Source organism: Protopterus annectens, chromosome 3.part1, assembly GCF_019279795.1.
Source record: "Protopterus annectens isolate FY-2018-M chromosome 3.part1, PAN1.0, whole genome shotgun sequence".
NCBI classification, from domain to species: domain Eukaryota; kingdom Metazoa; phylum Chordata; order Ceratodontiformes; family Protopteridae; genus Protopterus; species Protopterus annectens.
Genome location: NC_056732.1, coordinates 1,444,745,665 through 1,444,772,343, shown reverse-complemented (window position 1 = coordinate 1,444,772,343; position 26,679 = coordinate 1,444,745,665). Strand labels below are relative to the sequence as shown.

The 26,679-nt window shown below is 41.0% G+C and overlaps 1 protein-coding gene across 4 annotated transcripts in view; it reads left to right on the top strand.

Annotated features, from left to right (window-relative positions):
• The window catches only part of OLAH (oleoyl-ACP hydrolase), an 891,885-nt gene that overhangs the window by 233,514 nt on the left and 631,692 nt on the right, over positions 1–26,679 (top strand). For all 4 annotated transcript variants that reach the window (XM_044067516.1, XM_044067517.1, XM_044067520.1 and 1 more), the window contains one exon: positions 3,423–3,556. In XM_044067516.1, coding sequence (XP_043923451.1) covers positions 3,427–3,556 — 130 coding nt within the window. In that variant the 5' untranslated portion in view covers positions 3,423–3,426. The remainder of the gene's footprint in view (positions 1–3,422; positions 3,557–26,679) is intronic.

Here is a 26,679-nt window from a genome sequence, read left to right as displayed (position 1 = left end):
CGAAGCCAAACTGGGTCGGGTCCAATGTCTGCAAGTCCCCTATATTCTTGTTATTTGGACAAAGTGGTGCAGCGGTAGCATTGTCACCTCACAGCAAGAGGTTCTCTGGTTCGATTCTCATCCGGAGTGCCTTCTGTGCGGAATCTGCATGTCCTCCCTGCATTTGTGTGCGTTTCCCCTGGGTGCTCTGGTTTCCTCGCACGTCACAAAGACATGTCTGGAGCATTTCTCCCTGGGCCTCCACTGAAAATTGGCTTCGTTCCAAGTCGGACTTTCACGGTAAACAAATGTTAAATAAATAAATAAAATAAAACTTTACTGCACTGTCTCCATTTAGTACAAGCACACATTTCTATTTATTGTGTCCCATTGTTTTTGTTTAGCTGTAGCATTTATTGATCTTATTGTATACTTAATATAAAGTAATTAGCTACCTGGCCCATGATGCAGAGAGATGGAGTTCTTACTGCAGCCTAGGTGACCAGGATTCTGTTAGTGGCCCAGATACTAGAGGAACCAAGCAAGGTGGGATAGGAGTGATGGAGCATGGCCTGCTCACATCTCCTGGGCAGGGCAGTAGGCAGTCATGGCGCACATAAGGAAGTACACTTTATTCAGTGGAGACTGGGGGAAACCACTTTCTCTGCTTGAGAGGAGGGACAGGGCTGCTTGCTGGCAGTATCCTTTGCAGAAGTGAAGAATAACCTTTGGTTGGGAGAAACTATATTAGAAGTCATCTACTTTGCTTTCAAGTAACCATCAAAGAAGTTTCAGGTTGGTACCCCTTCCATTGCTTCACTTCCTCATCTCTTCACACCCAAAATTCCACCTCTAAAGGAAGATTGCAGCTCTTTCAGAAAGTACCCAGGTATAAATATATACAGTGGATATAAAAAAGTGTACACACCCCTGTTAAAATGCCTGTTTTTTGTGATATAGAAAATGAGACCACAATAAATCATTTCAAAACTTTTCCCACCTTTAATGTGACCTATAACCTGTACAATTCAATTGAAAAACAAACAAATCTGTTAGGTAAAATTATAAAAGATAAAAAATGTACAATACACTGGTTGCATAAGTGTGCACACCCTTAAACTATACTTTGTTGTGTGTGCACACCCTTAAACTAATACTTGTTGAAGCACCTTTTGATTTATTTACAGCATTCAGTCTTCTTGGGTGCACACCTGCCATCAATTAAAGAGACTCTGATTAACCCCAAATAAAGTTCAGCTGCCTAGTGGGATTTTCCTGGCATTTACTCAGTTACCTGCTACAACAAAAGCCATGGTTTGCAGAGAGCTTACAAAGCATCAAAGGGATCTCATTGTTGAAAGGTATCAGTCAGGAGAAGGGTACAAAATAATTTCCACAGCATTGGATGTACCAAGGAACACAGTGAAGACGGTCATCAAAAAGTGGAGAAAATATGGGACAACAGTGACGTTGCAAAGAACTGGACGTCCCTCCAAAACTGATGAAAAGACAAGACAATAACTGGTCAGGGAGGCTGCCAAGAGACCTACAACAACATTGAAGGAGCTGCAGAAATTTCCGGCAAGTACTGGTTGTGTACTGCATGTGACAACAATCTCCTGTATTCTCCATATGTCTGGATTCTGGGGTAGGATTGCAAGACAGAAGCCTTTTCTTACACAGAAAAAACATTCAGGCCCAGCTAAAATTTGCAAAACAATGCATCAAGTCTTCCAAAAGCATGAGGGAAAAAGTGTTATGGTCTGATGAGACCAAGGTTGAACTTTTGGCCCCAATGCCAAAAGGTGCATTTGGTGCAAAAACACTTTGCATCACCAAAAGAACACCATCCCCATGGTGAAGCATGGTGGTGGCAGTATCATGTTTTGGGGTTCCTTTTCTTCAGCTGGAACTGGGGCTTTAGTCAAAGTGGAGGGAATTATGAACAGTTCCAAATACCAGTCACTTTTGGTCCAAAACCTTCAAGCGTCTGCTAGAAAGCTGAAGATGAGGAATTTCACCTTTCAACACAACAATGACCCCAAGCATACATCAAATCAACAGAAGAATGGTTTGACCAGAAGAAAATTAACGTTTTGGAATGGGCCAGCCAGAGCCCAGACCTAAATCCAATAGAAAATCTGTGGGGTGACCTGAAGAAGGCAGTGCACAAGAGATGCCGTCGCAATCTGACAGATTTAGGGCGCTTTTGCAAGGAAGAGTGGGCATATTTTGCCAAGTCAAGATGTGCCATGCTGATAGACTCCTACCCAAGAAGACTGGATGCTGTAATGAAATCAAAAAGTGCTTCAACAAAAGTATTAGTTTGAGGGTGTGCACACTTATGCAACCAGTGTGTAGTACATTTTTTATTTTTTATATTTTTCCCTTAACAGATTTGTTTGTTTTTCAGTTGAATTGCACAGGTTATAGGTCACATTAAAGGTGGGAAAAGTGTTGACATGATTTATTGTGGTCTCATTTTTTTTTTTATATCACAAAAACCTGGCATTTTAACAGGGGTGTGTACACTTTTTATATCCACTGTACATACAAATGGAAACTGGAAAATGGCAAGTATCAGACAGGCTGTGTGGCTAGGAGTGAGCCAGTAGAGTAGCAAGGTCTTAGCATAGACTTAAAAAAGTTTTTATTTAATATAAAAATGTCAAGTTGGAGCCTGCACTGATGGCATAGAGGGACAGAGCCCTGGCTACAGCCTAGCTGATGCAAGTTCAGTTAGTGGTTTGGGTGCTTAAAGACACAATCAGGGGAGGATGGGCATATCTACCCTGGGGAGGGAGGGAGTGCACATTCCTAGGGGCAAGCTAGAAATATAGTGTTCAGCCTGGGGAACTCCCACATGATGACTACTTTAGATGGACAAAGCATTCTGCTGCCCTCTGCCTCTGTTGAAAGTGAATGGAAGTGCAGCACCGACTCCCTTTGCACACCCAACCTAAGAGTTGTTAGTGGGTGCAAATGTATTTGTGGGGTTGGGCTTAAAGGTAGAAAACCCAAGCCACCTTTAATCGCTGCTTTAATGGTGGCTGAACTTCCCTGTAAGGGGGGAAAATGGAGAGAGATGATGACGCGGTAGAAGGAGAATATTCAAAAAAACAAAAGGTATGTTAATGCATCTGCATATTAATCTAATGCATTATATGGTCACACCTGCAAGAACAGTGCTGAGATAAAACCAGGAATTTTGATGATGTAATTACAGTTTATTTTTAAACACTGATCAGGGATATTCATTCTAAGAAAACTGTAGCTTCAGAGTTTGCCCTGAGAAGCTGAAATATATTGTACCTGAAATATTAAATAACTTCTTTTTTTAAGTCTTCTGTTACAGTGATCTTTTGAAAATGTCTGTCTTCAGCAAAATATATGTGAAAGTGTTTCTTACCTAATTCTCTGCTTTCTGTATTAATATTCTTTAGGACTATGGAAAAACTTGTCAATTGCCTGTACAGAAAACCTGAAGCCGTTTCCAGGTTGATTTGTTTTCCATGGGCTGGTGGTGGATCCATCCATTATGCCCAGTGGGGTAAATTCTTCAACAGTTCTGTGGAAGGTAAGCATGTAGCCACATACACTATGTCCGCTGACAGAATTTTAAAGAATAATGATAAGTCCACAGTTGACATTTTACTCTGGTAAGATTTTGGAAGTTGGCCAAGGATTACAGTAGTGAAGGGCAGAGTACTTTGTGCTTTAAGCTTGCTGTGTTCTTTATCAAATGCTGTAGAATCTTGGTCAGATGTCCTTCCAAATCACTGTTGCAGTATTCCATATGCAATTGATCTCCTGCTAAGGATAGCCCAATGTCCGTCCAGTATGCCAAAGCCTGTAGTATTTACAGGCACCATGTATCACATATATGTGCCCTGCACAAGGTGCAGGGCATAAAGCAAAAATATGGATGCGCACACACTTCAGAATTTCTATGCCACCAGTCTGAACACCTTTCTTCTGTGCTGGTTACCAAGAAGCTGTTTTTCAGATAAGTGCCCTGTTGTGGTTCTTCCTTGTCTTATCTTTTGTTTTTAGTGCTGTTGGTTTCATGTCATCCAGAAAGGGAAAATGTCAGTGTGGGAGACAGATTCCCCATAAAGATTATCACAACCAGAGTCTCTCTATTCTGGGTGCTTAGCATGATCATACACAGTGTTCTGTCTGCCAAGTGTTTGTTCCCAAGACCCTTCATATTCGCCTTTCCTCCTTGTCTGTTTACCTTGAAAACCAGCATCTTAAGGTGAAGGTTCAGGGTGCTGTGGCATTCTTTCTGTCCTGAGGGTCAGCCATCAGCCAAGAAGAAGGCCAAAAAACTCAGGTCTGATATAGCTGCTGTCCAACCTCCCCCAGACATCTCTGTAGGGGGCGGTCAAAGCCCAAAGGATCGTCTGCTCATTGCTTCAGATTCCTCTGCTGCAGACCCATCAGAAATAGACATGGCTCTGACATCTTGCACATCCTCGAAGGCTTTCTAAATGTTTGCCCCATATGATGTCCTTCAAGGATGCATCTGCAGTCTTTACAAATGGGTTGTCCTGTCGTCAGGCAGCCCTTCGGTCGGCCGGATTCCAAAGTCTGGGTCTGGCTTCGGCTGGTGTCGCACTTCACCCGACGTCATTGCGGCAGTCATTCGGGTATAAAGGCATCAGCCGACGCCATTTTCCTCAGTCTTTCTTGCCGCGTGGCGCCCGAAGCAGAAGCTGTTCGCAAGTGCCGGTCGGTCAGATCCAGAGATTACTACTACCGAATACTACTACGAAGACTTCTATAAAGCTAAGTACCCCGTTGGGGACTCTTTCTTGCCTCAGCCGATGTCAGAGAAAGTTAATAACTGTTTATCTTGTGGGAAACAAATACCTCATAAAGATTTCCACTCCTATTGCATACATTGTTTAGGCCCAGACCACGACGTAGCAGCTTGTCTAGCCTGTGCTTCCTTTAACCGACGGACGATTAGACGTCGCTCGGACTTTGCTGAGCAGATTTTCGGCTCCGATTTTGCCTACATTATGCCGTCGGATCCTCCGACTACGCAAATAACCAAAAAACGCAAAGAAAAGGACCGACACTCGCGGTCCACGGTTTCGGCCGAAACCGCGGTTAAGCAAACCACGAGTGTCTCGGTTTCGGCCGAAACCGAGCAAGCGGTTCTTTCTTCAGCCGATAACTTGCCTTCTACCGAGGCCTCTTCTAACCTGGTAGAAACGGCTTCTGACATCCAACATTCTGTTGCGATTTCACAGGATTTATCAGACACCATTCCTCTAGATATTTCTACCCCTGCACGTGGAGCTGCTAGGCCCTCTCCAGCTATGTCTATTAAGGCCTTTGCCAGGGCTAAAGCAGCCAAAGCATCAAAACCTGTGCCTGCCAAGCTCCGGCTCCTGCTAAGCCCGATAGGTACTACAGGGTCCCGGACACTCATCACCACTTATATAAGGCTCCTTTTGCAGATCCAGAGACTATCTCCCAGGGCCCTAAAGCTGTAGCAGCTACTTCTTCTAAAAACCCCCTCCCCTCTGAAAGGGAATCCAGGTCCTTAGAGAGATGGGGTAAAAATGTTTACACCTCTGCTACTTTGTCAGCTAGAGCTTTGAACTGCCAATTTCATATGATTCAATATCAAGAGTTTATGCTTGACCAGTTGACTAAAAAGCTGTCCTCTGAAGAATCTTTAGATAAAAAGTATGTTCAAGAAATGTTACATAACATACAGCAGGTTAGTAACCATTCTTTAAAATGTGGCTATGATGCACTGGAGGCTTCCTTTAGATCAGCCATGACTGGCACAGTTATCAGAAGGCATGCATGGTTGAAAAAACAGGCATTACCAGACCATGTCAAATCTAAGCTTTTGGATGCACCTATGGACAAGGTCAGTTTATTTGGTGCCCCCGCACAGCAGGTACTAAAAAAGATGGAAGAGAAAGCAAAATCTGTGCAAACAGTGAAAGATTTCTTACAAGTTCAACCTCCAAGGTTTAGCAGGAACTGGCCCTCCAAGAATTGGTCCTTTCCGGACTCCTCTAAGGCACAAAGAGGCAGGAATAGGTGCCCTAGAGGCAGAAGCCAATCCAGGGGTGCCTACAGGGGTCGCCAGTGGCAGGGTAACAACCAACGAGGCACGGATACAGCCACCACCACTACAACAACTCAATCACAGTGACTTGGCGGTGGCACCGCCTATCAGGGAACAACTAGAAGCACCCTTAGGCGGAAAGCTAACATTATTTTTAAGAAACTGGCACTGCATTACAAGAGAAAAATGGATTTTGCAGACTATAGACAAAGGTTACAGGTTCCATTTCCATACACTACCAGGAAAGAGAGGAATGCCAAACCTACCACCTTCTCAAAGGGCAGAAGCTCTAAAACAAATATCTCAATTATTAAGAATGAGAGCTGTGGAAAAGGTACCATTTATGGAGCAAGGGAAGGGATTTTACTCCAGGCTCTTCCTGGTACCAAGAAAAGAAAACAAATGGAGGCCTATTCTAGACCTGTCTGCTTTAAACACATTCCTCATTGTTCCAAAATTCAAAATGCTGACCCTACAGCAGCTTCTTCCCATGCTGGGCAAGGAGTCTTGGCTGGTAACTCTAGATCTCAAGGAGGCATACCTGCACGTCCCCATAAGACCAATTTGCAGAAGATACCTCAGATTTCTTGCAGGATCAGAGCATTATCAATTCTCAGCATTGCCCTTTGGCTTATCTACTGCGCCCAGAGTGTTCACGAAATGCCTGGCATCAGTAATCGCTCATTGCAGACTTCAGGGAATTCAAATCTATCCCTACCTGGACGACTGCCTGATACAAGCGGACAACAAAAACAAACTAACAGAAGACTTACAAAGAGTCATCTACCTGCTGCAAGCCCTGGGATATACAGTCAATACAAAAAAGTAAAGGCTGATTCCATCCCACAGAATAACCTTTCTGGGTGCAGAACTGGACACATCAAAACAAATGGCATTTCTAACTGCAGAAAAGAAAGAGCAACTTCCCCTCTACTTCTTGGCATTAACAAATCTGAGCCATCTAACTGCAAGAAAAGTGCTACAAGCTCTAGGCTTCATGGTATCCTGCATAATACTGTTTCCTCATGCCAGGCTGCATATGAGAAAGCTGCAGTGGTACCTAAAGAATTTGTGGTCTCAGCACAAGCACAGCCTAGAAACCAAAATTCCAATGATCCCATGCCTGAGGCAAGAGTTCTTATGGTGGGCTCAGGCCTGTCAATCAAACACAGGACTACCCTTCTGCAAAAGTCAACCAAGACAAACCATCACGACAGATGCCACAGACCTCGGTTGGGGGGCACACATGATGGGCAAGTGCATTCAAGGCCTATGGACTCAAGACCAGCTGCATCTGCACATAAATCTAAAAGAAATGATGGCAGTAAAATTGGCAATCCAGGCATTCAGACCTTTTCTCCAAGAAGGCCAGTTGATGATAAGGACAGACAACACCACAGTTATGTGGTACATCAACAAGCAGGGAGGCACACACTCATACCCTCTATGCCGGCTGGCACTGGACCTATGGGATGTGGCTCTGAGCTACAACATTCAGTTACAGGCAATTTATGTACCAGGGAAGGAAAACATTCTAGCAGACATATTAAGCAGAACTACAACAGATGCCCACGAATGGATGCTGCATCCGGACATCTTCAAAACCATCACAAGAGAATGGGGTTTACCACAAATAGACTTGTTTGCATCCCCATTCAATCACCAGTTGAAGAAATTCTGCACGAGGACTTACCACCCACTTGCTTGGAAGGTGGACTCCTATCCTTCAGTTGGAAAAACCTGACAGCATACGCATTCCCACCACTTCCTTTGATGCACAAGGTGCTTCTCAAGATCAAAGAGGAACGTCCGAGGATCATTCTGATAGCCCCAGACTGGCCAAGACAACATTGGTATCCACTGCTGAGGAGCATGTCCCGGGAACAAATATGGACACTGCCCCTGATCCCATTACTGCTGACACAGAACAACTACAACATCCTGCATCCAAACCTAAAAACTCTGCAGCTAACTGCCTGGAACATTACATAACAGCAATTAACCCAAATTTATCCCAAAGGGTTAAAGACATAATCCTGGAGGCTCGTAGACCTTCAACAAGAAAGAATTATGCAGCAAAATGGAAAAGATATCTCATCTGGAGTACTGCAAAGGGGCAAGATGTGACACTGGTGAACATAGCCAACATCCTGGAGTACTTGGCGGAGCTCTTCCATACAGGCCTGTCCTATTCCTCCATCAAGATACATGCATCAGCTATTTCAGCAGAATACAGCTTGGATCCTCCTGTCTTTTCGCATCCTCTGCTCAGACAGTTTCTGAGAGGAATTAAAAATGTAAAACCTCCCAGGAAACCTCCTTTGCCAGCATGGGACTTGAACTTTGTGCTAGAAAAACTGACTCTACCTCCTTTCGAACCAGCAGCTACAGCAGAATTGCAATACTTATCCTGGAAGACTGCTTTCCTGCTGGCAATAACTTCAGCAAGAAGGGTTTCTGAACTACAGGCATTAATGGCAGTACAACCCTTCCTGATCTTCCATCAAGATAGAGTGTCCATGAGAACAAATCCTACATTTATGCCTAAGGTGGTATCCAGAGTCTCTTTAAATCAGGCTATCCACCTTCCTACATTCTTCCCCAATCCACAGAACAGGGGAGAAAAGCTCTTACATACCTTGGATGTACACAGACAATTACGCTACTACCTGGACAGGACAAAAAACAATAGAAAAACTCACCAGCTTCTGGTAGCATATGCACCAGGAAAGGAAGGAAAACCAATTTCTAAACAGACAATCTCCAAATGGATAGGAAATTGCATTAGATTTTGTTACTCCTACCATGGAAAGAAAACTCCAGAGAACATCAGGCCTCACTCCACAAGGGCTACAGCCACTACCACAGCTTTCTTACGAGGAGTGGCTACCAAGGACATTATAGAGGCTGCTACTTGGACCTCCGTGCATACATTTGCCAAGCATTATAACTTACCTCTATACTCTAGATCCCGTGCTGGTTTTGCCACTGCTGTTTTGCAAGGGATCCTGACTACACCATAATCTATTCTCATTTCCTCCTCCCTTAGTTTAGCTATGGTATTCTACCCATTTGTAAAGACTGCAGATGCATCCTTGAAGGACATAGTACAGTTTTGTACCTACCATAAATGTAGATGTCCGAGAGGAATGCATCTGCAGTCAGGATTACCCACCCTCCTTCGCCTCTGAGGTACTCCTAGGGTACTTACCAATCTTCAGCTAGCTTGGGGGGGATCTATTATGGTGTATTTGTTTGTATATATGTACATACATGCTTATTTTGTGTGTTTACTCTCTACTATTTGGAAACTTTGGCATTTATCCAAATTTAGCCATCCAAGAGGGCACCTGGCATCTGGGGCAAGAAACACTGAGGAAAATGGCGTCAGCTGATGCCTTTATACCCGAATGACTGCCGCAATGACGTCGGGTGAAGTGCGACACCAGCCGAAGCCAGACCCAGACTTTGGAATCCGGCCGACCGAAGGGCTGCCTGATGACAGGACAACCCATTTGTAAAGACTGCAGATGCATTCCTCTCGGACATCTACATTTATGGTAGGTACAAAACTGTACTTTATGGGGAAACCTCAGTTGATTTATGTCTGAGGGACCAAGGAGGATTCCACAGATTTTAGTGAGGGAAGATTTCCCCTACTATGCTTATTGAGTATCGATAAGGCTCCAACCCTCTCAGGGTTTTTCGTGTGGACATCCAGCAGGAAAAGAAACGGAAAACTGAGCATATTTCCCCCACAGTTAATGATCCCCAGTGAGGGTGGCAGGATTTTTCTCAGATGTTGTTTAATGTTTTAATAGCTTTAAAGCCTCTTCAAGGAGTCTCTGAGCTTGCCTCTCCCTGGTCTTCCACTTCTCTTAAAAGACCTAGGTTGCAGAATTCCTGTGATGAGGATCAGGATTTGAGGGAAAGTTGTTGGCTTACTCTTCACAGATCCCGTCCCCCTTGGACTATTATTCAGAGGAAGAAGATTCTGTTAGACCAGATTCCCCTTTAAAGGAACTTTCCTTTGAGGACACTATTTCCCCCATGATGGAAATTCTATGTGGAATTGTTCTCAGGATTTTGATATCCAGAAGAAGAATTATGAGCTTTTCCAGATGTATTCTCACAAGTCTTCTGGCTGCCCTCCTTGCTACCTTTTCAGCAGCTTCTGTAGACCCCAGATTCCCAGCCCCCCACTGCTAAGAAACCTGACAGATTTTACAAGGGGCCTGGTTGAGTGCCCTTCTGCTAATCCTTCTGTGGTGTCTCTCTCCTCTGACAAACCTGCCAAGCTGTTGCCCTCTACCAAGTTGCTTCCTTCAAATAAGTATAGTAGGACCATGGAGGGGCTGGGTTAAAAGGTTTATACTGCTGCCAACCCTGTCCTTTAGGGGTATTAACTACCAGACTGGTATGACCAGGTTTGTTTTAGCCCTCCTTTCTCAAGTTTCTCCAGTAATTTTTGATCTTCCTGATTCTAAGGGGAAAGCTTTGGCCCTTTCCTTGTTGGGTTCTACCTCTCAAGTTGCTCACCACTCTTTTAAATGCAGTTATGATGCAGCTGATGCTTCTTCCAGGATTACTGCATTTGGTTCTGTTATGAGGCGTTACTTGTCTTCATCTTCAGACTTTGTCTGATGACAATAAGGCCAAATTAGTGGATGCTGCTTTGGATAATAAAAATCTTTTTGGTACTGCTGCTGCTGCTGAACTTTTTAAATGTCTCCTAGATAAGGGTTGAAACAAATTTTTGTTTCTCCTTGGAAGAGTAAGTGAGATGTTACTCTATGACTTTCCTCCTCTTCCCCTGCTTCTGAGAGTCTTTCACAAGATCAGGCAGGACTGTCTCATGTTGTTAACTCCTTTTTGGCCCAGACAGCATTGGTTCCACCTTCTTTCTCACTTGGCCAGGGGTAAGACCACAGGTTATCTCATTGGTAGACCTTCTCACACAACACAAGGGGTCTCTTATCCATCCTCACTTGTTCACTTTTCACCTGATGATAGGGTTTTGATCTCTTTTAGGCACTTTTTTTTCTGAGAACATGGTTCAGGTCTTGCAGGAGGCCAGGAAGCCCACTACCAGGAAATCATATTTGTCCAAATGGAAGACATTTTCTATCTGGTGTCTCTCTAGCTGTCACAATCCTCTCTCTGTGGAGGTTCTCTGGTCCTGTCTTATTTGTGTGATTTGCTCCATGCTGGGTTGGTGCATTCTTCAGTTAAAGCTCACCTATCAGCAGTTTCTGATTGTCTGCCCTTGAATCCTCTTCTGGCCTGTAGGTATGAGGTCAAATAGTTTCTTAAAGCCATCCATCATACCAGGCCTCACAGGAAGTCTGTTCTTCTTTCCTGGGGCCTCAGTTTTGTTCTTTAAAAATTGACTCAGGCTCCTTTTGAGCCTGCTACTTCAGCTTCCTTGCAACATTGTACTTGGAAGATTGTTCTTTTGGCTGCTACTTCAGCCAAGAGGGTTTCTGAACTTCAGGCTCTCCTAGCTGTTCCTCCTTTCTTAGTTTTCCACAGGGACAGGGTATCTCTTCATTCTAATCCACCTTTTATGCCTAAGGTGGTCAATGAGTTGTCCTTTTAATCAGTCTGCTCATTTGCCTTCCCTTTTTCCTTCCACATCTTTCAGTGAGACGGTTCTTCACACTTTGGACTTGCACGGACAGCTCAGATATTATTTGGATAAAACTAAAGTTATTCACAAATCTGAGCAGCTTTCTGTTTCTTTACATTCCAGATCTTTGGATTTAGCTGTTCCTAAGCAGGCCATCTCTTCCTAGATTTATAAAGCCATATCTTTTTGTTTTTCTTTTTGTGGCAAATGTCTTGTCTTTTCCTGTTCAGAAAAGGTTCACTGTGCCAGAGCTGTTGCTCCCTCTGGTGCTTTTTTCAAGGGGCTTGGATACCAGTTATGTCCTTGAGGCTGCTATTTGATCTTCTGTCCATACCTTCACTAAGCATCCATAATTTGGATGTTATTTCCAGGGCTGGAGCTGGCTTTGCCAGGGTTATCCTGCATGAATTTCTTGAGGGTTCTTCAGTGCCATGCTCCTCCCAGGTTTCCTCTTGCAATATTCCTTACACAAGGGAGAGTAGAAAAGCTCAACAGTGCTATGGAAGGACGTAGTGCAATTGTGTAAATTCTTACCATAACAGTCCTTCTCTTCACTGTTGCAGCATTCATTCCATCCTCTTGCCCCCTCTGCTCTAGCCTCTTCTCCTTGCCCACCTGGCCAAAGCATTTGTCTCTCTTTTCCCCTTCTGGATGTGCAGGTTCCTCCTGGTCCCTAGGAAATTTTGTTCCTCCTGGGGGGTTTTCAGTTCTGAAGTGTGTACATCCGTACTTCACCGTTATGCCCTGCGCCTTGCATGTGGACCATACCTGTGACTTACGGTGACTTGAAATAAAAAGACTTTGATGTACTGGCCAGACATTGGGCTAGCCTTGGCAGGAGATCCCTTACCTAAAGAATACTGCAACAGTGAAGAGAATGACATTTACTATTATGGTACGATTTTACATAATGGAACTTTTTCTGCAGTTTGTTTGATCAGGATTGTTGTCACAAATCATTTTACACACATACAGATACCAAGTTTGTTCCTGTAATAAATTCCTTACATAGTAGTGTCAAATAATTACTTGTTTAGCTGTAAAGTATGGAACTGTATTCATAGCTGGCTTTAGGCACCAGCGAACGCTGTGGCCCTGGGGGCTGCCAGCCACAGCATGTTATCTTATTTTGATATTTTGTAACATGTCAGTCAAACCGGCAAAAGCTAGTACAGCAATCTTGTGTACTTAAGAAACCAGGTGGATAATAAAAAATCTTATTTATATCGCTTCTAAAATTGAAAAGTATTTCTGGTTATATTAAGTGTTTTATCAAATAACAGGCCTCACGATTTCATTAAATATTTTCCTTTGACATAGTGCACTTGGCTTAATTAAATCCTGCTGGTGTTCTCTCCACTAAAACTAACATTGTAGCCAGCTTTAGGCACCTACAATGCTCATGGCTGTAGAGGGGCCCCTTTAATTATCCTTGACTGTGTGTGGGCCCCATAAAAGATACTGCTGGCTGGGGAAAAATTGGGAAAAATTTATTAATTTTCAGATTATGCATTTTAACCAAAACAGGGTTGTGGTATGATCCTGTTGGGATAAAGCTGATAACTGGTGAATAAATATAAGCAAGGTAAGCACTAAAGATGAGCAGCCCTGAGTGACTGATCTCAGTGCTTACCATGGATTTTAAGAAAAGCTGATGCTTCTGGTCTTCAGGGATGTTCTTATCTTTCTAGGAGTTTTATAAATACTGGCAAAACACAAGATACTATAACTCTTAACTTTTTTGCTCAAGAATTCTTGGCAAAACCAAAAAATAATAGTGGAATAAAGGCTTAAAAACTCAAGAACACATTTTATATTTTACTCTAATTCACTTAAAAAGTTAATAGAATAACACATTTTGAATCAACATACATTTTTGGGCAATAAGAAGTACGAAGCTCTGATGTCTAGGTTTATTACCTGTCTGTCTGTAAGGCTCCCTATTGAAATGTTGGCAGTCAAAATGGCTTGTGCTCACATGTCAAAAAAAGACTGAAAATCCAGGAGAACAGTGAATCTCAAACATCATCCTTCTCCTTTACATTTCTTTTTTGGAGTGGACAATTTCCCTGCACGCTCCATATCCCAAAACATATATAGATACAAAAGACAAGATTGCCATAACTCAGAGAAAAGGGAATATTCCTGGAAATGGCCACCTCAGACCTAGTCTGCTTCTTTGGCCATTCAGTCTCCGCATTTCATTACTCATTCTAAAGGGTCCCGGCATTGCAAATGGTTACCCTTCATGTAATCCTAAATGATTTACCAGAAAATCTCACTTTTTTATGAGGGAAAGAGCTAAATTTTGAGGCAAAATCAGTGACAGTTTGTGAAATCAGGGACAGTGAGAGGTTTGTATTACTCCTCAATGAGGATTGCTAAATAGTAGTTACTGATCTGGTGTGGCAGTACCAGTGTTGCACAATGTACTATTTGCTGAAATAAGTAAACCACTAGTACTGCTATGGTGTGTGTGTGTGTGTGTGTGTGTGTGTGTGTGTGTGTGTGTGTGTGTGTGTGTGTGTGTGTGTGTGTGTGTGTGTAAGAGTAACAACAGCTATAATGTATTTCACTTTCTAACATAGACATTATCCGGACTGCCATTATGCTTGTGTGGGTGAGGAGGAGCAGTTACAGTGTATTTAAAAGTAACAAGCTGGCCATATTTTCTTACACTTACCATTACAAACATAGACTTTACACATGATAGATCTTTACCTTTTTGGTGGTTTGGCAGGAAGAGGTGATATGAAAGCAACTGTTTGTTACCACTGTGGCACAGTGAGCAGCACTGCCATCTCAGACTGCTTTGCACTGGCTTGAGTTCTTGGCTCTATGGAGTCTGCATGTCTTCCCTTGTCTAGTGAGTCTTTATTTGTGTGCTCTGTTTAAATCCAGTGCCTCAAAAACATGCAGCAGGTGAAATGGAATTCCTCCCTTTTCCATAAGGGTGAATGGTGCAATGTGTGTGTATGCACATGAGTATGTAAACAAATATCACAGATTTTCATCTGTGCACAAACAGTAATGCTGAGACACATTTATTACTCTTATAGGTTCATAAGTTAATTCTAGGCTATCAGTTTCTAGACTATTACTAGCCTAGCCAATAACCAGAGACCAGAATTAAACCCTATACTTTGTATCTGTTACGTAAAGACCTTAACCCTTATGCCATCTCTACCTCCCTCTTCTTCTGGGTAGCAGTAAAAAATGCAGTTGACAAATAATTATATTTCAAAAATAAGGCATAAAATGTATCACAGAACTTTCAGACACTGATCTTCTAGGAGTCTGGCAGCCCCCCACCCCCCCACCCCAGACTGTGCAAATGGATTTTGACATGGACTTAGTGGTAGCCTCTGCCCTCACCCACACCCATTCTAAAAGCAGCTCTGCTCAGATGTGTGTGCACTGAAGGTTGCTGCAGGTTATGTGAGGGGACTGGGGATTGTGTGGTCATTACTTTCATTTCATCACAGTCAAACCTTAGAGCTATGCACAGGAAATCATTATAGCTTGTGTTTGGGCTGGGGACATTGTGGTCATTGTTTATTTTACATTGTTCACAGGCATCAGAGGTGTACAGAAAATGTTACTATAGCTTTTGTAGGGGCAGTGTACTGTATAGGAGTAACAAAGTGGTCTACATTACTATGATCATTATTTTTTTCACTTTCCTTACAATCACACGTCAGGCATGCATACAAATGGCTGCCTTTGGGGAACAGGGGTGAGAAGTGAGGAGGCATGCTATGTATATATATGAGAGTGGTCACTTAAACTACATGACTATGGCCACTTGAACCAGTTAGATGCTGGTAGGGAGGCAGGTAGTTATTCCCAGCTAGGATTTGTGTATCCTCAAAACACAATTGTCTTGTTAGCTTACTATGAGGTGCTATTTTGTTAGCTGTGAACATTAAGTTTTGGGCACAACTTGTGTCTACCTTGAAATTAAAAAAAAAGACTGAAATTATTTTCTTACTTGTGATTTTTGTTCAGGCCACAATTGGATTAAAAGGTTGGGAAATGCTCTAAAATGTATACTAGAGCATCTGTGCTTCTGCGAGTCCCAGCTTAATTGAGTTATTTCCTAAGCGGTAATTACTGCACTGTTTTGGTCATAAAGGATGAGATGAAAGGATGTAAGAAAAACTAAAGTTGAACAGCAACACTGAATTTCTTCAGTTAATCATATTTTCTGTTCAAGCCATCAGTGGAGGAAAAGGTGGTGTAAAAAATAAATAAATGTCTATGTGTTTTGAATTTTAAAAATTTTGAAAATATGTTCCCATTTTAAAGTCATGACTTCTTAAAAAGCTGAAGACTAAGGCAAAATGTGAGAAAAGGAGGAAAATAAGGTACATGGTGTGGAATGGCCAGGATGGGGAAAACAGACGGGAGCACTGGTGTGTGTGTGTGTGTTGGGGGGGGGGGGCAGGAAATAGTGATCGGTGCCTAGGGTGCCATTTTGCCCAAATCTGTCCCTTATATACAGGATTTGTAATGACTCACTGCTGCAACTAAACATCAGTAACTGTAAATGTGCTTTTGTGAGATGGCCAACATAATGTGGTACACAGGCCTATCAGAATGTAAGAGCATTGTAGCTACAGTTCAGTCTGTCCATACTACTCCTAAAACTTTGCACCATGAACTAAGAGGTTGCTTAGGAGGGTAGGCAGTGACAGAGAGATACTTTGACTGGAAGTGTCCAGGGGGCCTCCAACTTGACATTTGCTGGGGGGCCCAAAATGCTAACACTTGCGCTGACTGTATTGCTAATAGTGACAGCTTATCTGACCAGTGCAGCACCACATGAGTTTGAAGTAGGTATTGTACTTTTCATATATCATTCAGGTACTAAATATGGTTTATTTCCAGGGCTGTTTTTTTACTTTTTCACTTGTAGCATCCATTTCTTTACAAATTTCCATACTACGTCATAGTGTGTAGTATCTTTGCTTGTGATACATTTTATTTTTAGAGATTGATTTAGATGCATGCAACTGGGCAGTCAAACTTTGCTAAGCAGAAGAGGTAGATGTGTGAGTGGCTGACCTAGTAAATAAGGTGACTAGAATTCCAGCTTAGCTGAAGTGATAAGATGGCTGTATTGGTGATAAGAAGTTTTTTTCCCATTTAACAAGTGTACTATATGTGGAGGTGGTTGTGATAGAAGTGATTACTATATTACTGGGGGGATCTGCATCACTGGTGGTCTGTGCATTCAGTGGCTGACACCATTGTTCTGAACCCAGCATTACCGTACTGAAAACGCAGTCATTTTGTCTTGCTTTTAGCAGGTCTGGATCTATGCCTGCAGTTTGCTGACTAGAAAACACAACCTTGATCAGGAGCTTAATCCACAGAAGTGGCCCACTATGAGTTTAATAGCAGTTTGTTGACATTCTCTAATGAAACAGTTCTAGTAATGTCAACTAACTAAACTGCAGCTTTGTTTTTTCATCCATCACAAGCTTCACAATTCTATGGAGTCATTTACACAAACTCTTGGCCGTGACCCAGTGACTGTAAATCATCAAAACATTTCTTTTTAAGGGGTGATCTTACTTAATTAGTATAACTTCTTTCTCAAACTGCACCTGTATTGATCAAACTACGCACTAAGCTGGTCATCATATGATTATTAATTAACTTGGCGCTGGAGCAAGTACTTAAGGCATCACCTCATTTTCTCACTTGTGGGGGAAAATGTAGTTGTTTCTGGTGATGGAACCATGAAGGCCAATGCCTTTGGTAGCAGGACAACATCTCAGTAACACATTACAGTAAATATAACCATAGGATAAAGTTTAACTGAGCCGTTGGGTAAGACACTCTCTTTTTCTAATGCCTGTATTGTTTAAAACCAACCACATTGTAGGCAAACCACTCTTAAATGGAATATTGTAGAAAAAAACAGGAATATGTAGGTGAAAACAATGGACCCATTTTTGATGAGAATACAGGGGGGGGGGTAATGCTATTTTTTTTTTAAACAAGAAACATCTTTATTAAATTGTCATATATGACATAGGCAATTTTGCATTTACATAAATGAAAATAAACCATACCAATACAATCTCGGTTGGCGACATTATACATTACAAACCATGCCGACGCAACTGTAGCTACAAACATGCATCACTTATACTATATCCAGTCGTTGTCAGTCAACCATTACATAGCTCATTCAGTTCCTGCCTTTTTTATTAAACCTTGTTCGTCCTCTGCTTGTATTGATCCCACAATTCCCATTTTTTTCCTTTGTAATTTGCTCCTACCCTTTTCTAAAGATCTCAATTTCGGTTGTCTTATCTCTGCTGCTATCTTCACTACTTATAGTAAAGTTGGTTTAGACTATGATTTCCATTTTCTAGTTATTGCTTTTTAGACAGCGATCATAATTAGACTCAACAAGGCCCTACTGTATCTAGGCAATTCTAATTCTGAATCATAGCTAAAAAAAATAATAATTTCCTTAGTTACACCAATTTGCTCACCCAGCATCTCCAACAAAGCAGTCTGCAGTGAATCTTTAAAGTCTGCCAACTCATTACACTCCCAGAAAATATGTTCCCAGTTAACTCTTCCCCATCACACCTTCAACATTTGCTGTCTACCTGAGGAAAAATTAATTGGATTCTACTTTGGGTATAAACATACCTATATGAACACTTCCAAGCTAAGATACAAAATCTTCTAGACTTTGTTGCATATTTGGGAGACATATGTATATTCCTCCATTGTTTCTTTGTGAATTGCTTATCCAGTCTCTCTTCCCAATACTTTCTAACTTCCTCTGATTGATCCTTATAGATATCCTGCAATATTTTATCTGCTGAACTAATTATGCCTTTCTCAACAGCAGCTTCTGTTCTAGATTCTACAAAAAACTCTACCAGTGCTGCTCTTTCATTTAGGACCCCCCATTTGTTTTTGCCTATACTCTGATATCAATCCTTGATTGGGAAGGCAATCTCTAACCTGCAGTCCAAATAAGTTCTTGGCATCTTCCCATTCTATTACCTTTCCCTCTCTAGTTATTTGCTCCCAGTACCTTGGTTCCTTTGCCAGTTTTCTCCAATAAATTACAGCCCCCTCTTGCCTGTTGTCTGTATCCCTAATTTCAGTCATCCTTATCGGCATAATCTCCTTTCTCCGTTCCCATGCTGGCTTAGTTCTTAGGATACTTTCTGCTACTTTATAGACATAATATTCTGTATGATTATTGCTATTCTCTTTAAAGGCCTGCATCCAAAATCTCAGTCTCTCCTTGTTTCTTGAGTTTCCCCGTTTCATCGTCCCTTTTTACTTTGAATTGTAGTTTTCTGCTTGTGCTACGTTAAAGAGCCTTTACCATGAAGCTCTGAAATTCCCCTTCAAATCGGGTAATCCAAATCTGTCCTGTTCTACTGGAAGAATCAGCCAGCTTATCCCACTTGATTCTTGCCGTCTTCTCTTCCCAGATAAAGTCCTTCAACTCTTTTTATTAATTGCTATCTACAAATTCTCCTCTGGTTGATAAAAATATGCCTGACCTGTGCATAAGACTAATGGGACTAAAAACATTTTAACTGCTTGTATCTTACTATCCGTATCTATATAATAAAGCTTCCATTTTCTCACTTTTTGTATTATCATTTTAGTCTCTTCTCACATATCCTTGGCTGCCATACCAGAGTAATTTTTAATGCATATTGCTAAATACTTCATTTTAGGGTGGCCACGGTGGTGCAGCAGTTAGCATTGCCGCCTCACAGCAAGAGGTTCTCTGGTTTGATTCTTGGCTGGAGTGTCTTCTGTGCGGAGTCTGCATGTCCTCCCTGTGGTTGCGTGGGTTTCCTCCGTGTGCTCCGGTTTCCTCCCAGATCCCAAAGACATGCAGTAGGTGGATTGGACACTCTAAATTGGCCCTAGGTGTGTGTGTGTGTGCGTGTGTGTGCCTTCTGTGGAAGGTTGGGCGCCGGGCTGGCAACTCGACACTGTAAAACCCCACTGCCAATCATGAGCGGACAGATGATCTGCTGTGGCGACTCCTAAAAGCTGAAAGAAGAAGAAGAAGATTGCTAAGTACTTCATTTTATCATGTCCCCATAAATATGGATATTGCTGAACCAATTCATATGTGGGCAGATAATTTACCGCTATTGCTTTTGTTTTAGCATCATTAATTTTGTATCCTGAAAATTTCTGAAACTGTCTCAAAATGTTCCACAACACTGTAATGTCTCTTTCTGGTTTTGTCAGGTCTAAAATATAATTTGCAAAAAAAGACAGTTTTTCGACTACCATACCAATTATATCCTTGAATATCTGTGTCCCACATTTTCTTTGCCAATGGATCTAAATATAATGCAAATAACAAAGGGGAGATAGAGGATACCCCTGCCTGGTTCCTCTGCTCAATTAGAAATTATCAGAGAGGACCCTACCCACTTTAACAGGATATATGAGGGATCAGAAGTAAAAATTAATCAACCTTGCACTTTTTTTTTCATGACAAGCAAATGCTTCCATTGTCTGCTGATAAAGTCCCAGCTTACTCTGTCAGATGCTTTCTCTACATCAAGGCCCACCAACAACAATGGTATTTTCTTACACTCTGCTTCCCTATACATCATCAATGTTCTGTTATTGTCAAATGTTTGCCTCCCGTCCACAAAACCACATTGATCTATATTTATCAGTTTTGGCATTACTTTTGCATACTTTTAGCCACAATGGACATGAACACTTTATAATCATGGTTTAGTATTGAAATGGGCCTTTATGAAGCTGGATCTGACTGATCTTAACTCTCTTTAGGTATTACAACTACCACTACTTTCTTCCAGGATGCAGGTACTTCTGCTCCTCTTAAAGTGCTGTTAAACTAAACCTTCCAGATCGTTATCAGTTTTTCACCTCCTAGCTTCCAAATTTCCACAGGAATACCATCTGTTTATGGGGACTTTCCTGTAGACTGGTTATACATCACAATTTTTATCTCCTCTCTTGCTATCCTAACTGTTAGTAATTGAGCCTCCTCTACCTCTAACCTTGGCATATTTAATTCTTCTATAAACATTTCCATTTGTATCTTTTCTTGATTTCTATATTTTTATGCTTTACACAGACTTTCATAGAATTTCCAAAATATTTATAATACCTCTACAGCATCTCTTGTTGCCTTCCTTGTTATAGGCTCCCTAAGCTTAGCGACAGCCCAAGCCAGTTCAGATTTAATAGCAGATCCTGACTACTTAACCTGGTTGACTTCTTCAAGAAGATTTTTGAAGCTATGGATGAGCAAATCAGTACACATTGCCCTTCTAGACCACACACATGCATGTGATATCATCCTACACCCTGCTATTGTAGATAAACTCTCCTAGCTAATTGCTAATCCCTGCTTTACTCATTGGATAACAGATTTCACACTAAATTAGGGTGGGCTGTTCTACCTCCTCTAAAAGACTTGTCACTAGCGATGTACTCCAGGGTTTAGTCCTTGGGCCACGCCTCTTTGTCATTTACCTCTCTTAAGCATTTATTGCTGACCAGGTTTGAAGATGACTGTAAACTCAGTGCCATCATAAATTTCCCAGAGGACACCAAGATTCTCCAAGAAAGCCTTTCCCAAACCAATAGGTGGTGTCAAAACCATGGACTGAAACTGAATTCCAAGAAATGTATAATGGTACCTTTTGGCAAGCAAGAAGCCCTTTGTAACTGTCACACTGACAACAGACCCTTGAAAATTGATCCAGTAGTGAGGGACTTGGAAGTCTATGTAGACAAGGAGCTGCCCTTTGATCTCCACATATCCACTATTGTAAAAAAGTGTTATTTTTAATTACCCATCTTATTATTAAGGGTCTGGAGTCCAGGACCAGAGATGTGATCATTTCACTGTATTCCACACTTATCAGGCCAGTCACGGAGTTTAATGCCTCATTAAGAATGTACCCCTCCAAACATTTAACATGACTGTAACACCCACATTGCTTTCTTACTAAGAAAATCAAGTAGCTAAATAGTAAAAAAACATGCATACTATCTCAGAGAATTGTCCCAATTCTTGGTGTCACACAGGCTGCTGAAGGGCAGTCTCTACTCACTTATAGAGCCTCCAAAGACCCAATCCTTTTTAGACCTACTGCACATTTGCAAGTCCAGTGGGGGCATAAATACCCACTCGAGATCTCAAGCTTTTTTGCAACATAAATAGAACATCTTGGAGGGATAGATATGTATACACAGAGAACACAACTTGTCTGGAATCCTCTTCCTCTCCACATAAAACAAAGTACTTCTCTGAGACTATTCAAACCCATTCTGGATGAATAGATGGGTAATTGTAGCTTCAGTATAAATCCTCGTCTCTCATGGATAGGGGCAGCATGCATATGTTCTACTTCTCTCTGGTGTATTCATACTTAAAGTATAAGGCCTAAAAACTTTATAGGAATGTATGACTAGACTTGTAAAGATTCCCATAAGGCATCATGTTTGGTATCTTGGAAACTGAATTACAGGAGTCTGAGATAGTTAAGCAGAAGCAATCCATCATCATGTCTATTTGAGAAACTGATAATGATGTACTATTTCTCATGGATTGCACAGCAGTTTTCTAAGTAGGAATCTAAATACCTCACTGTGATATTACATTGTATGTGTTATAGTGGGTCTACCTGAAAACGTTGAAAGTCTACAACGCCAACAACGAGAACACTGACACTGGAAGATCGACAACGGAGATGATCAAAAGTTGAGAATCCCGATGCTGAGAACACTGACATGTTAAGGTAAGTGTGCGATAGGGACGGACGTTAGGGTAGGGTGTGGGTCAGGTAAGTGTGTGATAGTGACGGACTTTAGGTTTAGGGACGGGTTAAGTGAGTTAGGGTTAGGGTGTGGGTAAGGTAAGTGCGCGATAGTGACGGACCTGAGGGTTAGGGGCAGATTAATGGAGTTAGGGTTAGAGTGCGGGTTAAGGTAAATGTGCGATAGTGACAGACTTAAGGGTTAGGGGCAGATTAAGTGAGTTAGGATTAGGGTGCGGGTAAGGTAAGTGTGTGATAGTGACGGACCTTAGGGTTAGGGTTTGGGTAAAGGTTAGTGCATAGATAGTTGTGTATGTAAGGTTTAGTGTAGGTTTGTAAGGTTTTTGTTGTGCTTGTGTGTGTGTTTTTCGGGAAAGGTATTTGTTTTGTTGATTGTCGGGATTGTGGTTTGTCGGGCATGTGAAGTTTCGTGTTTTTGAGCTTTCGGTTTTGTCATGCCGGTTATTTCGTTGTCGGTGTTTTGGCATGTCGGTGTTATCAGGTAGACCCGTTACAGCATATCATTCTGGTAACAGAAGAAGGGGTAAAGTGACAAATTAAAAGCATTAAATGTTACTCCAGTGTCATTCAGTGGATGGATTACTGCTTTGGCAGCAAGACAGAAGTTATGATGAAGGGTTACCGATTTACTCAAACAATTTTACCAGTGGTCAAACACGAATAAACCAAGAATAAAGACCAAACTTGAAACCAACGAAAAGATGGTAATGCCAGCCTTAGAAGAAAGAATCCAGTTGTATAACTTCACAAGCGTTTTTAATCAGTACAAAAATAAAACCAACGTGAAAACAGCAAATAATCTGTGAAACACTTAGCAGCGTTTTTCGTCCCACAAAATCGTAGAACTTCCTCAGACAGCAACCAACCATTTTACAAGAGGAACTTAAATAACCTCTTAACTAATTGAATAAGTGCAAGTAATTATAATTATACACATTTTCATTTAAAGTAGACTCTCCTTTGAAAAGCCTGTACAATACGTCTCATTTAACCAACTGTCCTAACTTATTAAAAATACATTCAGTTAACGCTTTAAATACACAATCAAGTATAAACCCTAGTTAATCATCACTAATTAAAAATTCCATTTTATAATACGTTACATAAAAACACTATTGTGTTACTAAATATCATAGGTGTGTACACGTTTAAAACGTGTAGTAATCAATAGTAAAATCACTCCATCCAGCTTCTTATAACTTTGTTTTATAAAAATAATTTGTAGATAATTAAAAATAATTCAAAAAAGTATTTTTATACAAATAGTCAAGGTTTTAAAAACTGCAGATTTACCAATAATCTACTAACTAAATAATTTATCCAGGAGAAAAACATATATTACCAGTACTTATTGTTAATTTATCAAACTTTAATTTATTGTTGTGGTAATGTTTTTGGCTACCTCAAGAGGTTTTTTAACTTTAAAATACAGGCAATTGAACAAGCATCATTAATGCCTGGGTCTCTGCAAGCCGCAAGACGCAGTTGCCATGCCAATTCCTTTTTCTCCAGTTCTAGTTTTAAATAATTTTCATTAACAAATCTGTTACCTACACTGTACTTGGCAATCCCATCAATGGCCATAAAAGTGAAGCCATGACCAATATTGTTAGCACAGTGCCTAGCTAAGGCATTCTCGTCCTTGCATTTTGCAATTGCATATAAATGCTCATAAACTCTGTCTCGTAGGCATCTGTCTGTCTTTCCTACATAGAAAGACGGACATTGTTTACATTGCGCTAAATAAACAACGCCCTTGGAAGTACATGAGTAACCATCCCTCGCATTGTACCTGACTGACCTGATAGTGAATGTATTTGATGTTTCAATTTCCTTACAGTATTTACAAGCGCCACACCTCTTTGTTCCCCTTTTTTCCTTTATATTGGTAGGTTTTGTTTCAAGAAGCCTTTTCATATTTGTACCCCTTCTGTATGTTATTACTGGGTCAAAGTTTAAAATTTTAGATACATTTTTGTCCATTGATAGGTAACACCAGTATTTCCTCACTATTTTACCTATAGTCATAGCCTCTGGACAATATGTGAAGGTAAATGCTATTGTAAAATCATTATTAATGTCATCTTTTACTATAGGTTCCTGTTCCAACCTAGTGTTTGTATTCACATGTGTACTTTCGCTAAATATTTCGAGGTTGGTGTTCACTCTACTATCCATCCTGTCTTTCTCATTGTCCAAGAGGGGGACATAAACACCTTTTTTCCTTTTTTCCTTCACTTCTTGGAAAATATTGTCCAAGAATGACTTAGGGTATGCTCTCTTTAAAAACATCTGATAGAGCAAATTACACTCATCTTCAAACTCGCTTTGCAATGTGGTCATCCTTGCCGCCCTAACCAGTTGGTCTTTGACCACTGCTTTTTTCTGGTGAAGGGGATGCATACTGGTAAAATGAAGAAAGTTATTTGAGTACGTTACTTTCCTGAAGATTTTTGCTGTGTAAGATGTTTTGTGTTTCTTTAATTCAACGTCCAGGAAGTTAATAATATTCTCCTGGAAGTTGTATGTAAAAGCCAAGAACGTGGTTGTTGAATTAAGAAATTCCACAAATCGATCTGCTTCTTCCTTATTCCCTTTAAATAAAATGAAGATGCCGTCAAGAAATCTTCTATACAAACGTATTTGTTTAAACCACTGGCTGTTAAAGATCAAGTTATTTTCCCAGTGGGCTAGAACCAAGTTTGCAAAACTAGACCCCACTGGTGACCCCATAGCCACTCAAATTTTTTGCACAAATAACCTATCTTCAAATGGCACAAAGTTGTTTTTTAGAATAATGTCCAAAAGTTGCTCCATCAATATACATTCATTAGCGTTTGCCCCCTTAGATCTAATAAAGTTCACTACCCAATCAACTCCCAAATCTTGGGGAATACAGGAGTACAAGTTTATTATATCCACTGTCAGAAAGTTAGTAGTTACATCAAATTCTACAGTTTGTAACTGCTGTAAAAAAGCCCACGAGTCTTTTAAAATTTGGTCTTCTAGTTTGACATATTTCTTTAGAAAACTATCCACCAACTTGGCGCATGGATACGATATAGACTGCCTTGCATCAACTAAAGCCCTAAAAGGTGGGTTTGAGATGTTTTTATGCAGTTTAGGAATCCCAAATATTTTTGGGATTCTTGGGGCTAACAATGTAAGGTATGTGTGTTGTTCTAAGGTAATAAGCCCATCTGTGAACAAGTCACTGATGAACATTTTAATTCTACTGTGTGCTTGATTCAATTCATTCCTACTAATAGGAGCATAAGTGTTACTTTCTAACAGTTTTAACATGATGTTAGAATAGTCTTCCTTATAAAAAAACACTAACCCTCCTCCTTTATCTGGCTTCATGAGCCTGAAGGATAGGTTTCTTAGTAAGTCTAATAGAGATTTTTCCTCCAGGGACAAGTTACAATGGCCTTTATTAGAATGTTTCAAGACCTCTCTGAATTCGTTTTCACATAAAAACTCAAACATGTTCAAGGTGTTGTTCTGAGGTGGGTTGAATGTGCTAGCTATTCTTAAGCTGTTTTCATTTTTCGAATGCTTTCCAAACAGTACATTCAAATTCAATTTACGCAAAAACAGCTTAAAATCAACCAACAGTTCAGCAATATCACATTTCTTAAAGGGAACAAATGTCAATCCTTTAGCAAATAAATCGACCAAAATTTGGTCAATTTTACATTCCGTAAAATTATATACAGAAAAGTCACCCGCACTGTTTTGTAAAATTTCATATAGTTTTACCCCAGTCAATTGTAATTGTTGTTGTTGCTGCGGGTATTGTACCTCCGTTTGGTCCCCTGCGTCTGGTTCGAGGTCCAGTTGCCCCCCCTCCCCCGTCTGTAGTTTTTACAGCTAATGAGTTATGCTGATAGTACAGCGTTATTTCCTTATATATTGCATTAAGTGGCTAGGGGTTTTGTTAGTCAGAGTTGGAGCAAGCGCAGAGCCAGTGCATTTTTAGGTGAGACTTGAGAGTGGTTTTGAATAGACTGCTGGATGGTAATTTGGTTATGGGGGGGGGGTTGTTCTATAGTTTAGACATGGCACAAGAGAATAGGGCTTCTCCTGCTTAGGTTTTGGGTTTGGTGGTAAGAAGCAGGTTTTTGCTTTTGGAT